The sequence below is a fragment of the Odontomachus brunneus genome, unplaced genomic scaffold, assembly GCF_010583005.1.
Source record: "Odontomachus brunneus isolate Ranch 3 - 2012 unplaced genomic scaffold, Obru_v1 Obru_scaffold_011, whole genome shotgun sequence".
Classification (NCBI taxonomy): Eukaryota; Metazoa; Arthropoda; class Insecta; order Hymenoptera; family Formicidae; genus Odontomachus; species Odontomachus brunneus.
The window spans coordinates 1,417,370-1,430,877 of NW_022639461.1; the positions used below are offsets into that span (position 1 = coordinate 1,417,370).

At 32.8% G+C, this 13,508-nt stretch overlaps 2 protein-coding genes across 5 annotated transcripts in view; both read left to right on the forward strand.

The window, feature by feature from the left end:
* Window positions 1-7,778, forward strand: part of LOC116840690 (lactosylceramide 4-alpha-galactosyltransferase-like) — a 15,517-nt gene extending 7,739 nt beyond the window's left edge. For 2 of the 3 annotated variants that reach the window (XM_032807748.1, XM_032807750.1), the window contains exons 2-4: window positions 1,231-1,546; window positions 2,688-3,295; window positions 4,969-7,778. In XM_032807748.1, coding sequence (XP_032663639.1) covers window positions 1,369-1,546; window positions 2,688-3,295; window positions 4,969-5,238 — 1,056 coding nt within the window. In that variant the 5' untranslated portion in view covers window positions 1,231-1,368 and the 3' untranslated portion in view covers window positions 5,239-7,778. Of the gene's footprint in view, window positions 1-9; window positions 1,159-1,230; window positions 1,547-2,687; window positions 3,296-4,968 lie in introns of those variants that run through there. The other variant, XM_032807749.1, reaches the window with a different exon arrangement.
* A 3,569-nt stretch (window positions 7,779-11,347) lies between these two features.
* Window positions 11,348-13,132, forward strand: LOC116840778. Of its 2 annotated transcripts, none has more exons than XM_032807948.1 (3): window positions 11,348-11,602; window positions 11,676-12,123; window positions 12,384-13,132. In XM_032807948.1, exons 1-2 carry the CDS (start codon window positions 11,555-11,557, stop codon window positions 12,084-12,086), a joined length of 459 nt encoding a protein of 152 aa, XP_032663839.1. In that variant the 5' UTR covers window positions 11,348-11,554; the 3' UTR covers window positions 12,087-12,123; window positions 12,384-13,132. The 2 variants fall into 2 exon arrangements, with proteins under 2 accessions (XP_032663839.1, XP_032663838.1); XM_032807947.1 differs by having other exon boundaries at window positions 11,349-11,602; window positions 12,939-13,132.
* Window positions 13,133-13,508: the final 376 nt, after the last annotated feature.

Here is a 13,508-nt window from a genome sequence, read left to right on the forward strand (position 1 = left end):
ATGTTGCATGAGATTTGGCACGACTTGCTCGGCTTTTGCCGTCAGTTTGCCGTCATATGTTGCTCGGCACGTCTTGTTCGATTTTTGCCGCAAATTTGCCGTCACGCGTTGCTCGGCACATCTTATTCGCTATTTGCTGCAAATTTGTTATCACACATTGCTCGGCACGATTTGCTCAGTTTCTGCTATCAATATGCCGTCATACTACTAATGATAGCTTGTCCGGTTTTTGTCAGCAGTTTGCTATCACGCTTGCTAACAGGTCGTGTCGCAATATTGCACACATTTTGCCGACATTACTTGATATAGCAAATCGTGCTGCAGTTTTGTTGTTATTCTGTTGATAAAACTTGCAGCACGCTTTGCCGAAATTTGCTTTTGGCACGTTTGGCTATCAGGGTACAAACTGTATTGTCAAAAGCGATAATGTTCGAAGTTATAACGTAGCATACTTTTATTATTGACATCACGATAGCGCTTATAAAATTACTCAACCGGTTTTCCGAACGCACATCGTTACTTGGTTATCGTTTTCTGTTAGTCATTTAGTAGATTACTCATCCAATAACGTAACATCTCAATGTCCACGCCCAAGAAAACTAGTAGACTAGTTTTATGTATTAACATAATTATGTAACGTATTTATATAAACGTATTTATGTAACGTATTTATATAAACGTATTTATGTAACGTATTTACATAAACTAGATTTTTATATAATTATTTATATATTATATAATTATTTTTATATAATTATTTTTAACATAATTATGTTAACGTATTTATGTTTTACATAAACTAAATTTTATTGTATTCATAAGGAACGAATCACATTAGATTTCAGTCAAAGGATTTAAATATCACTATAAGATCATCATTATATCTCATAATATTATCTATTTACACAACAAGACACAAATATATCAGATACATAGGAGAAGATCGAGTAGTATCGGGCAAAAGTTGTTTCAAGCATTTGTCGCTGAAGGCAGCATCTGTGAAACAATCGGCTTGTTGACTGAAAGAGGAGAGTAGTCAACTCCTTCAGTCACACGCCGATTGTTTCACAGATACTGCCTTCAGCGGCAAATGCTTAAAACAACTTTTGTTCGATACTAACCGCTGTCCGATACTACTCGATCTTCCCCTATAGAGCAGTTAGTAAAACTCTAGCAGTTAGTAAAAATCAATAGAGATTGATTTGTTTACTTTCTAATTTTGTTTGCAAGGGACTTGCAAACACAGAACGACGGACGACTGAAGGGAAAAAATGTTCGGACATATCTACCATAGATAACACCGAAATATGTCGTGACAAATCGGTGGTGTTGCCTTAACGACTTAACTGAATAAGGAACTAGAAGAAGATGAAGAGGAGATTATTATTCGGCATTATCTTTGCCAGCTTACTATTTGTATACATCATAGTCTCAACTGAGAATGTTCGCCAAAGGATACCTTTTTTCGATGCCACGGCCTACGGTATCAGATGTTACAATGAAGCCTCAACTGTGGAGGGCATTCGTGATTTCATGCGAGAATCAAGTATAGTATTTTGTTAATATTCTTCTGAGTTGTCTGAATGTTTAATGCTCTATCTCTGACGATAGTTATAATTATAATTTTCTTAATTTACTGATAGTTAATATTTGTTGAGTGTTAAAAACTAACAATTATTATTAAGAAACAAAATATATTCGGTTTTTTAATTAAAAAAAATGAATGCTTTTTTCAATGCAGCTTAGAACGCGGCTGCCGGTGCTCAATGAGAGGATTTCTTTTCTGAAAATTATATGAAAGTATATTTTCATTTAATATATCAGTTGAGCTTCGAGTTTGCATAAAAAAAATTCAAACTTTACTGAAATCGAGTGTGAAATCGACTGTGTAGAAATACAAACGTATAATTTCAAACGTATTTATCTTATCGTTTGGTTGTATCGATTTATTTGAATTAAGATAACGGTTACGGATTGAGATTAGAAACTCAATTATTTGTACAAGTTTATTGATCGAATGTTAAAGCGAATTGTTGATGCCAATATAAGCAGCTAATATTATAATAGTTTTAAAATAAAAATATCCCAATTCGGGAGAAGGAAGAGGAGTCCGGAAATATTACGCGCTTGTATAACAGTTTATACGATACCTAATTTTATATTAATGATGTCCATATTTACGTTGTTTTAGTCTATATAGAATAATGGTATACTTAGTACAATCTACTCTAGCAGTTTCATAAATCTAAAGAGTCGTTAAACTTCTAACTGATATTCTAGATTTTTTTCAAGTATTAAGAATGTTTGTGAATGTAATCTTAGCATATATACTTGTAAAAGAACCAAGAGGAATATAAAAAAATTCCCTCCATGTCTTCATTATAATGTATACTTTTTTAATACATTAATAAATCAAGTTTTTTTAATACATTAATAAACCAAATTTGATCCGTGAAATTGATATTATTATCTCAATTAGATTAATTGAATTAATATCACTATTCATAATACACTATGAACTTATTGAACTTCATGATTTTTAGCTATGTTGATGTTTTTTATCAAACATCAAGTAAAACAATGAATTTTCATACGGTTCATCTCAACATCCGTTCTTAATTTAAGTAATAATGTATTTGGAAGAAAGAAATGTTCAATCTGCAACGTTCTCCTGTTTTATGCTTCAGGCGCGGATAGATTGGAATCAGGTCGGAATATCTTTTTCCACGAGACTTCCTGCTTCGGCCAGGAAGGTTTTACACTAAATGCCCGGCAAGCCTGTGCCGTGGAATCGGCGGCGCGGATGAATCCGTCTATGACCGTGTACTTGCTGTTCGTGAGTAAGGCCGAGTTTTCGAACAATACCCAAGAGATTATCAAACATCTGCTCAAGTATCATAACATCAAGATCCGGTACATTCAGCCGGACAATTACATGAAGAATACGCCGCTGGAGGCGTGGTACGCTAAGGGCGCGCTGAAAAAGAGCTACTGGCCCTACAGCCACATGTCGGACATACTGCGATATCTGACCCTGTGGAAGTACGGCGGCATATACCTGGACCTGGACGTGGTAGTTACCACCTCGCTGGAAGATCTAACCAATTTCGCCGGTGCTGAAGACTGGGACGACGTCGCCGCCGGCGTCATCGGGTTCGACATGTCGGAATTGGGCCGGCGCATCGCCGACGCTTGCGTGCGGGATCTCAAAAAGAATTTTCGCGGCGATCTCTGGGGCAATAACGGGCCCGGTGTTATCACAAGGACACTGCAGAAATTCTGCGCCACGAAATACGTAAGTATTGATCGTGAAAGGCAAGATCTGAGAATTACCCAGGTAGAACACAGAAGTCACGATGACATCAGCAGGATATCATCATGACATTATTTGTCACTTAAATGTCATTAATAGTAAATGATGAAAAAATGACAAAGATAGTGATAAAAGTGATAAAAATAGTTATATGTTGTATTATAAGTAAAAGTGCTTTAAAAGAATCTCTGTAGTTTTCGAAATGTTTATATCACTTTAATATTTTGTTGCAATTGTATAGATAGTAGAATGAACACATCTCAATAATCAATAAAAGAGATGATGTCAATATGACTAAATTATGATATATTTTAATTTGAACATAAGATATATCACTATTATATGATTATACTATTATACGATTACACTATTATATTATATACCACATATTAGGATTTTATTTCGATATTCACTACCAGTATTGAAAATTTATAGTATGTATACATAACGCAAGGTTGTCAGGTGTGACGCAATTGCGCAAATGTGGCTCTTTGACTCAGGTAGAATAGATAGTCAAAATAATGTCAATTTGACGTCATTTTGACCAAATGACGTCAAATTGATATTATTTTGACTATCAGTTCTATCTGGGATTAGTTGATTATACTAAAATTGGCTGTGTTCGAAATGTACTGCTAATACTGAAAACTCTACAGTTCATGTCACATATAATATAGATTTTCAGTACTGGGGCCTTATTTGATAACCACTTATCGATCTGATAATTGTAGATAAGTGGTCGATAAGTGGAATAGGATCCCTGGCATGAAATTTCAAACGCAGCCATTGTGTAAATACTCACTTAAAAGTACAATACTTTCAAAATGAATAATAAGGAACTATAACAACTCATTTTTTAATCATTATTATATCACATTATCCTCACTTTAATGTCAAATGGACATCATTTTGATGTTATTGTGATTTTCTGTTTTAGTGCACAGTTTCACTCTAAAAACAAATATTCAGAGTGCATTCAGAAACGTCCTGAGGATGTCCTATAGACATTTTGTGTCCTCATGACGTACCTGAACATTTCTTGTGCTGTTAGGAAAGAACCACTATAAAATTATTCCGATGTCAAGAATTCATCACATATTCATAAAAAAAACTACATTAAATGACATTATGATGATATTTCTTGAAATGACTTTCTTGTGATATCATAGTAATATTTTTATGAATTTGTGTTCTACTTGAGTATTTCTGGATATTATTATGTGTGAGCTTATTTTACTATTTCATAAATTATCACTATCCGATGGACACGGCCCATTGTATCTTTAACGAGAGTTTAAAGACGTTATTTAATTCTTGGCGATTTAATCGACCAAATAATGCGGTGTTGTGTGAACGGCATCGAGTTTTTCTTATCGACTCCCTACGGTATTATGAATATACAGTACGACATTGCGGAGAAAACCGTTGCTAACGAACGACGCGATTGATTTCTATGCAGTATTCTCTATTTTATATGTTAAACGTTGCTATATCGTTGAGTTATTATTGCTATTAAACCGCTAATCTGTTCTGTTGCAAGAAATAGATAATCAGAGAAGCTTAATTGCTAAAAATATGAAGAAGAAACGAAAATAGCATGCTTCGGCACGTTAGAGATTGAAAACTAAACGCAACTTGAATCTTTCTTTCCGCAGGCACGCGATATGACGACCGCTCGTTGTCACGGTTTCACTGTATACCCACCGTCAGTCTTCTACCCCATCCACTACACGGAATGGAAAAAATATTTTGAGGCCAAAGACAGCGATAAGACGATGAAGATACTGAACAAGACGAAGGCAATCCACGTATGGAACAAGTTGAGCAAATCCGAACAGGTGCGAGTGGACAGCAACGTACCTTATGCTGTCATTGCACGGAGGTATTGTCCCTATGTTTTCAACAATTGTAAAACAGTATTCTGAGAACCGAACAATCAGCTGGGAAGAGAAAAAAGGAGAGCGAGTATCGTTCAGCATTGTTTTATATCAACATACCGTGATACCGTGATTTGTTTGGTACAAACAGAAAGCGACGATGTACTCAAAATGCATTTAACGAGACAAAGGCTGATTTAGAAAAAAATATTCTGATCATCCCGCAATACTATTAAGACATAAATACAAAACTGTATATTTATAACAATATCAAAGAGACCAACATTAATTTAAGTATCAACAGAAATTGCCGCGTCCAGCAAGAGTATCGCTATAAACGCAGCGCGCGCGTGGAATAACACAACTCGTATGCGTCTGCATACGTGTAGGTTATGTGATGAAATGATCTCGACATGAGTACATTGATGCTTACCATATTGATCACTTGTATAGTACGAACCAACAGGTCCTTTCCTTCTGCCGAGAGAAGTCTATTTTTACACGAAGACTCGTCGAGCTATATTATTCGCGTTTAGATAGGAAATTTATTCGCGTCATGAAAGAAAAATGCAAAGGATCAATTTCACTCATATCTTTGATATACAAATATGTCTCGAATGCATATCGGATATTTACATTTACGCACATATCTCTCATAGTGGATCAATTCTTTTAATATAGACATATCATATTAATTTTATTTTAGTTCCCAATCGAAGTATTAATATGTATACACGTGACAAAAGTTTCTCCAAATAATATTTGATGTAAAAAAAGCTGTGTTTAGCAACATACAATATCTACATATCATATTTGCTCATATTTCTTTCGATTAGATGGATTCGGTGCACAAGTTGGATGAATGTAATACTAAAACGGACCCATTAGTACAAATTGTTAAAGACAATTAATTGTTATTAATATTAATATTAATAGAAGATTCAGCATAACAGTGGCTAATACATATTATATATAATATGTGTTTTAAATTTTATACGTATATGTATGTATAAAATTTAAGATCACATGATTTTTTCGAACAAAGAGATATGTTGAATCATTATAGGGAACTGAACACACTCCTTTCGATTTTATTATATTATCGATATCATAATTAATATTAATATTAATGTTATTGTTATTAACAATAATAATTCACTATAAATAAGCATAGTTTAAGTATCAGATTAGAGTAATTTTATATAATTATATATGCTGAAATTTAATTTCTTGCAAAGGCCAAAAAATAAATAAGTAATATATCTCACTTTTTAATTTCCTCACGATAAAAATTCAACATGAATGTTACTATAGTTGATCTTATGGCTGTGTCATATTTAAGTTTGTAGGGGAAGGTGATAGTAAAACAAATATAAAAAAGACACATAGAAAATATTACATAGTTACAATAATTCGCAGGTGCTTCTGTGTATACACAAACGTATAAAGTCACGTACAGAACGTACAGGCATGATCTATATATTTAAACGTACATATCCATTTTTTCTGAATGTTTAGTTACGTATCTATTGTATATGTTTTACTTTAACAGAAATTTTAATCTTAATAATTTATTGTTTAACACAATAAATTTTGGATAAAAGTTCCCCGGTAATCGTGATGGAAGTGTTATATGGAAATAGGAAGAAATTGAACAGTATGATCATATAATCGAAGTTTGTTTTGATGTGCCAACAGGTTAATGTTTTAGGTGATTAACATGTAACTCGTTGAACCTTGTTAAACTGTTGAAAATCTATATGTATTGCACATATAGATTATATGCTCATATTATAAGTATTAAGATCGCGAAAGTTCAATATACGTTATAACGTGTATGTGTCTGTCAAAACAGTATGTCGAATAAGCGCAATTAAAAGGCCAAGAAGAGTCTAAAGTTGAGAAATGTAACTTATATATAATCCTTTGTACTATTCTACATACATTATAAAACTTTAATCGTGTGTAATTAGTATAAAAATCAATGCGAACACAAAAATTCGCTAAACACGGAAAATATGTATCAATATTTCTACAACAATGTTCAAATTATTTTAAATGATATTCAAAGTGAACATTTCCGCTCTATCTTGAAATATTTGTGTATGTTTATAGTACAATGGAAACATCGTAAACTCTATAAAGACAATTTTATGAGTGCGAAGCGTTGAGGAAGGTTTTGTAAACTTTATATTTTAATGGTGTATGATGGAAATTGTTTTGTAATATTTATGATTCGATATTTGAGTCTGTTCCTATGTACAGTAATTCACATAAACATAAGCCCCAGTGAGAAGTTAGAGATGTATTTTATGGATGAATAAACGATATGAATATTGACAGCAGACATTATGTAAAAAAACGATAAAGGATTGTGTTTATTTCAATGTGATATTAGGAAAGTTTCTGTATCGGGTTAATGTCAAAATATCAAGTATATATTTATTTGAAGTACTTATATGTAATATGGACATATTTTTCTCATTTTTAGTACATTATATGTTATCGAGAACTTTAGAGAAAAATCGTGATAGCAGAAAAAACGCAAGATATTGTACAATTACTAATAAAATACATGTAAAAATTGTTTACTTGCTTTTTATAATATTTTATACCGTTATTTACAAAATTAGTAATTATTCCAATCCCAGCAAACACTACTCTAATAGTAAAGATGTTCAAAGGACGTCCTATATCTTCATGACGTCCCCAGGACATTTCCCCTGTCTCCAGATCTTATGATATCCAGATCTTATCTATTAGAATAAATAACAGCCCAGATAGAAAAATGTGTTCATTCTGAGCTCATATTGTATCTTCAGACATGAGGACAAGAATAGACACCGATGCGGGCTCATATGCGCCTCAGAAGGTAGACATGTTATGATGTCACAAAAATACCTTATTTAATAATAATAATCAACATCATGTCAAGAATTTGCAATATAATTTGTACATCATTTGTGTGCATCTGGTGCTCATGAGATCATTTAATGATCTTTAAAAAAGTATCAAATTGGAGTCATAGTATAAAGTCACATTGTGATGAAACATGATTATCACGTATTTCTATTTGGAAGTTACATAACTGTTAGTTATAATTTTCTCAATAATGTAATTGTTACATAATGCGTGTTATATAACGTGCATACATATAATAGTTACACTGTTGAGTGTGGGAAATAATAACTCTTATATAACTATTGGTGTTTGCTGAAAAAGTTCTTGTAGAGACGACATCTTATCGAAAATGGTTGAAACACGATTTTTGACGTATTGCAAGCAAACCGTGCATAACGTTAAAAAACAGTCGCGTTTCAGCCATTTGCGATGAGACCTCGTGCTTATGAAGTTTCCACAACATTTCACGCTCTGGTTCGTCAATTTTTTCATTAATATCTCGAAATTTTACGTGGTTGTTTGGAAGATGGTAAAGGATATTTTACTTAGATCGATGTATTTTACCTGCATAAATAATAATAATATAATAATCATAATAAATTAATAATAATAATAATAATAATAAATTCACAATTATATTTATTTACTTTTTTCTAGAAATTAATTAATGTATTAATCTACTGTTTTAATTCATGCATAAATTGATTATACTATGTTAGAAAACAATATATTCAAAGATAGATCTTTGTCGCGCCATTTCATGGCCAAATGGTTATCTTTGCAGCAACTTCCGAATACGCGGTTTAGAATTTAAATTTTAGGTATAGATGTCGTTACTCAACGTATTCTGTTTAGATGACTAGTAGCACTAGTAGCCACTGAAATATAGGTCGAGTTTTTTAATTCATCGATGGATTCATCGCATGATGCGCAAATGCAACGTTTCGCTGTATTTACGCGTCATGCGATGGATCCATCGATGAATTAAAAAACTCGCCCATATACTACCTGAGGCGCGTTCGAAAACTCCACCCGGGTGTTTTCCTCTCTCATTGAGTGTTTATGATAAGTCGAGTACGAGTTAGTTCCACTAGGGTCGAAAAATGTAATAAGCACAACTATCTAATATCTTCATGGTTCAAGACAATTCAGTACTGTTTTCCGATGCTCGAGTAGAGGTTGCGTTCCGTTTCACGCATTATGCGCGCATTGTCTACAATATACGTAACATGAACTATAGATAAATGCGCGCATATGCATGAAACGGAACGCGGCCTTAGTTTGAGTTAGTTGGAGTTAGCTAGAGTAGCATAGCGAATAATGTGAGCATCAGGTAGTTGATTTTCAAAAAATGTTAGTTATTAATAAGTTAATCTCATATAGTATGTTTATACCGAACGTTTAATACGCGTATCAATTAGTAACTTTATATATAATTATTCTAATTTCGGCGATGCAATATATTCAATTAATACGATACGTGTTTCTAATCAGTATTGCACTACTTCAATATGACGTTGTTTATATACATCAAAATCAAAATAATTCAACATAAAATTACTAATTGGTACGCGTATTAAACATACATAATTCGGTTACTAAGTTGTCTTGAACCATGAAGATACTAGATGGTTGTGCCTATTACGTTTTGACGTTAGTGGAACTAACTCGTACTCGATTTAACGTACTCGATTTAACACCCTTTATCTCACTCCTGTATCTTTCTCACTTCAACGCAGCGAGTGCACCCGGATAGAGTTTTCGAACGCACTCCTGGAACGCGCGCTACCTCTTGAGTATTGCGGGATGAGAGAGAGCATGCTTGTAGGTCTCGAACAGTCTTTGTCTAGTACAGTCTAAACCAAAAGCTAAGTCGGCTGATTTCTAAACATAAGTTGAATCTCCGAATTAGGAACCATCTTTGCCTTGTTTTTCTTAATAATAAGTTGATAAGTAAATACTAATAAATGAGAAAAAATATATATATTTTTTATATCTTCAACTTTCGTTCATAAGCTTAAGTCATTGCCATTTAGTAGTCACTGCTTTTTATATTATCTCTAACTTTTAACTTGGATTGTATCACATTTTCCCCACTCTCGACTATACTATGAACCAGACAAGGATAAGAGAAGAAATAAGGAACCTCTCTCTCATCCCGCACGCCTCAAGAGGGGGAGAGTCCCGATTGACCACAGTACGATTGGACACAACCAACCGATGAAAAGAATTATCTAGTGAATTACTAGGTCGAATCAATCATTACAATCTGTGTTCAATCGTATCGTAGTTAATCGGGTCCCACCCAACTATCTAGCCTTATCTAAAATCATGAAGTAAGAAAGAAGGAGATCAAACTCCGTTTTTCATTTATTTGATTGATTGATTTATTAATATTGCAAAGCACTGAGGCCGGTGTCCCATTAGGCGGAAATTCTTAACAGAACGGAACGCGCGTACCAATCACAATAAAGGTGCGGGTCCAATGGTCGGTAAACATATCCGTATCCGTAACCATAAACAAAATCGAGTCGTGATTGGTCGTGATATATATCATGACTGCATAATGCAGGATTCACACCGCGTCCCATGTCCGACGTACGAGGTCCGATATCCAATAGGAGAACAACTTTCTAATATAGAATTCAATTCTCCATTGGAAAGCTATTCTTTTATTGGATATCGGACGTCTTATGTCGAATATCGGACGCGGTGTAAATCCTGCATAAAGTGACCAGCGTCCCGATTTTTCACTCTTTATCCCAAATTTTTTCGAGTGCTATTCGGGACACCGATTTGTCATTACTTTCAATGATTATCAAATAATTTTCGGATCTTTTTATCCCCCTCTTCCCGCCCCCCGCTTCACACATTTATGGTTACGTTCAGATTCCCTACCCGGGTGCACTCTAATACTAGAAGTGCTATAGTATATGTAACATATACTATAGTGTTTCTAGTAATAGAGTGCACCCGGGTAGGGAATCTGAACGCACCCTATGAAGTGTCCCGAATTCAAGTCTGGGAATCTTAGGTCTGTTCTTTTCAGCTGCACTGTTGCACTGGTGCAATAAGTTAGAGTGAGACAAATATGTTTTATTTCACTTTAGCTTATTGCACCAGTGTAGCAGTGCAGTTGAAAAAAACAGTCGACCCACACACATTGGTCACCTTACTTTAGCTGCGTTCCGAAATTCACTGTCATACTGAAAATCTATAATTCATGTTACGTATACTATAGAATTTCAGCACTGGCAGTGAATTTCGGAACGCAGCCTTTATCTCAATTTCATATTTCTCTCGTTCCAACGCAACGAATGCACTTAGGTGACGTTTCGCAACACATATCTAACGTACAGATAAAATTTCATGGAGATTGGCGAGGAAGTTTGGCTATTATAGAAGTTTCATATAATAGAGTATTTGTAGGAAAATAAGGAAGAACTCGTTATTGAGCGCTACCATGGCACATGATTCAGAGTCAGCTCGAAAAATTAAGAGGCACAATGTGGTATATCATTTGTTATAGCAATTATAATTTATTTAATAAAAATATATGTTAAAATGTTGCAATTATATTTCAGAAAAAGGCTATAGCACTTATAAAAGAGAACATTGATAAGAAAAACCATAGAATTGCGAATGAAGTTGCAAGTAATAACAAAATTGCTCTTCACTGCAACAGCTCCCAAAATAGCAAGAAAAAAAGACGGGTGTCAGTCGTCGGATTTTCGAGAAGTTTGGCACTGTCCGAAATGCAAATGTATATTGCACGTCAAGACTGGAAGCATGCACTGAACTTGTTTCCTAGGCTACTTGAATATTCTAATGATATAGAGCCTCTAGTGTGGAAGTACGCATTCATAATTTTATTACACATGAACGATCCATCACATCTCCGTGACTTTCTTGAGCAATGTGCTGGTACTCACAGTTCAAATAGCAGTATATTATTGGAGAGATTGCTATTATTACCACTTCAGGAGAAAAAATGATAGATCTTTTGAAATAAAATATATTGACATATTTATGGTAAGTCTGTATATATAGTATCTGTTAGGTACAAATCTTTGTACAATAATTGTGTTACATCTGATTAAACTGTAACTGTCATTATGTACGTTCATCTTTTTTTTCTCAGTAGTGTATTGATTATTTATATTTATACACATTGAGTACGAAAGCAATTAACAAAATTATATGTAGTATAAAGATATTTTTATGATAGTTTTTACTTGCTTTCGTACCATGTTCGAAATATCATGTTTCATTCCATGTCCATCACGTTTCAGATTACCAACAATTTTTATTTATAATCCGCTGATAATCGCGATTTTAGAGAGAAATGATGTGATGTTGATGGTGTGGCGACGATAATAATAGTGATATAATATAGCAATAATATAACATTATATATAATTGCTATTAACATATCGTCGGCCATATTAGAATACATAACTCACAAAATTCCAATTTCCAGGAGATTTTTTCAAATAATGTAAAATTTGTCTCTCGATAAGTCTGATGAAATGAAGAACTCAATTTTGTTAAAAATTTAAGTTAGGTTTTCTAGTTTGGTCGATAATACACAATATTTTATATATATATATCCCCTTGTATATTATATAATAATATAAAATATATATTATTATATACAATACACACGCATATATATGTATAATAATAGCTATTAATACATACTATTTACAAATATATTTTGATTATTTGTTCGAACTGTTGATACTATCGCGTTGTTACAGATTTGCTTAAAAATTACAGTTGCTTAAAAATTTATAAAAAAAAATTCCTTCTCTCTCTCCTACAATAAAAAAAATTTTATTTTTTAGAAATTTGCAAAGAAAATGCACTTGCCACAAATAAGAATGGTTATATTTTGCTTACAATTTCGAATGACCTCATTCATCAGGTATATATGCTTTTATACGTGAAAATCAGTCAGTCAAAGCAGGGCTACTTAAGAAAATGTTCAAAATAATGTCATTGTGTATGTCACTAAATAAAAACTCAGCACTATATCTAATTTGCACGCATTTCAATTACGAAATTAAGGCTCCTGGTTGCTCATTGCGGTCATCTTAATTGATATTAGCAGGAAAACAAACACGAAAAGTATATTTACATATATATATATATATATATATATATATATATATACATATACATATATACATATATACTCAAGATTCTTGCAAAATACGTCATAATAAACTGAAAAGAAAATAATTCTAATATAATAATTTTAATAAATATAAAATAATTTTATATATAAAATAAAAAGAAATATATAACATTATATATAATAAAAATATTACGTAACATTATACATGTATAAAAATAAAAAATTAAGTGTCATATATATATATATATATATATATATATATATATATATATATATA

Excerpts from the sequence above, each read along its gene's own strand:
- LOC116840778 (XM_032807948.1), top strand. The coding sequence starts at position 11,555 with ATGGCACATGATTCAGAGTCAGCTCGAAAAATTAAGAGGCACAATGTG. Across the intron at positions 11,603-11,675 it reads AAATTAAGAGGCACAATGTG|AAAAAGGCTATAGCACTTAT; the intron begins GTATATCATTTG and ends ATTATATTTCAG.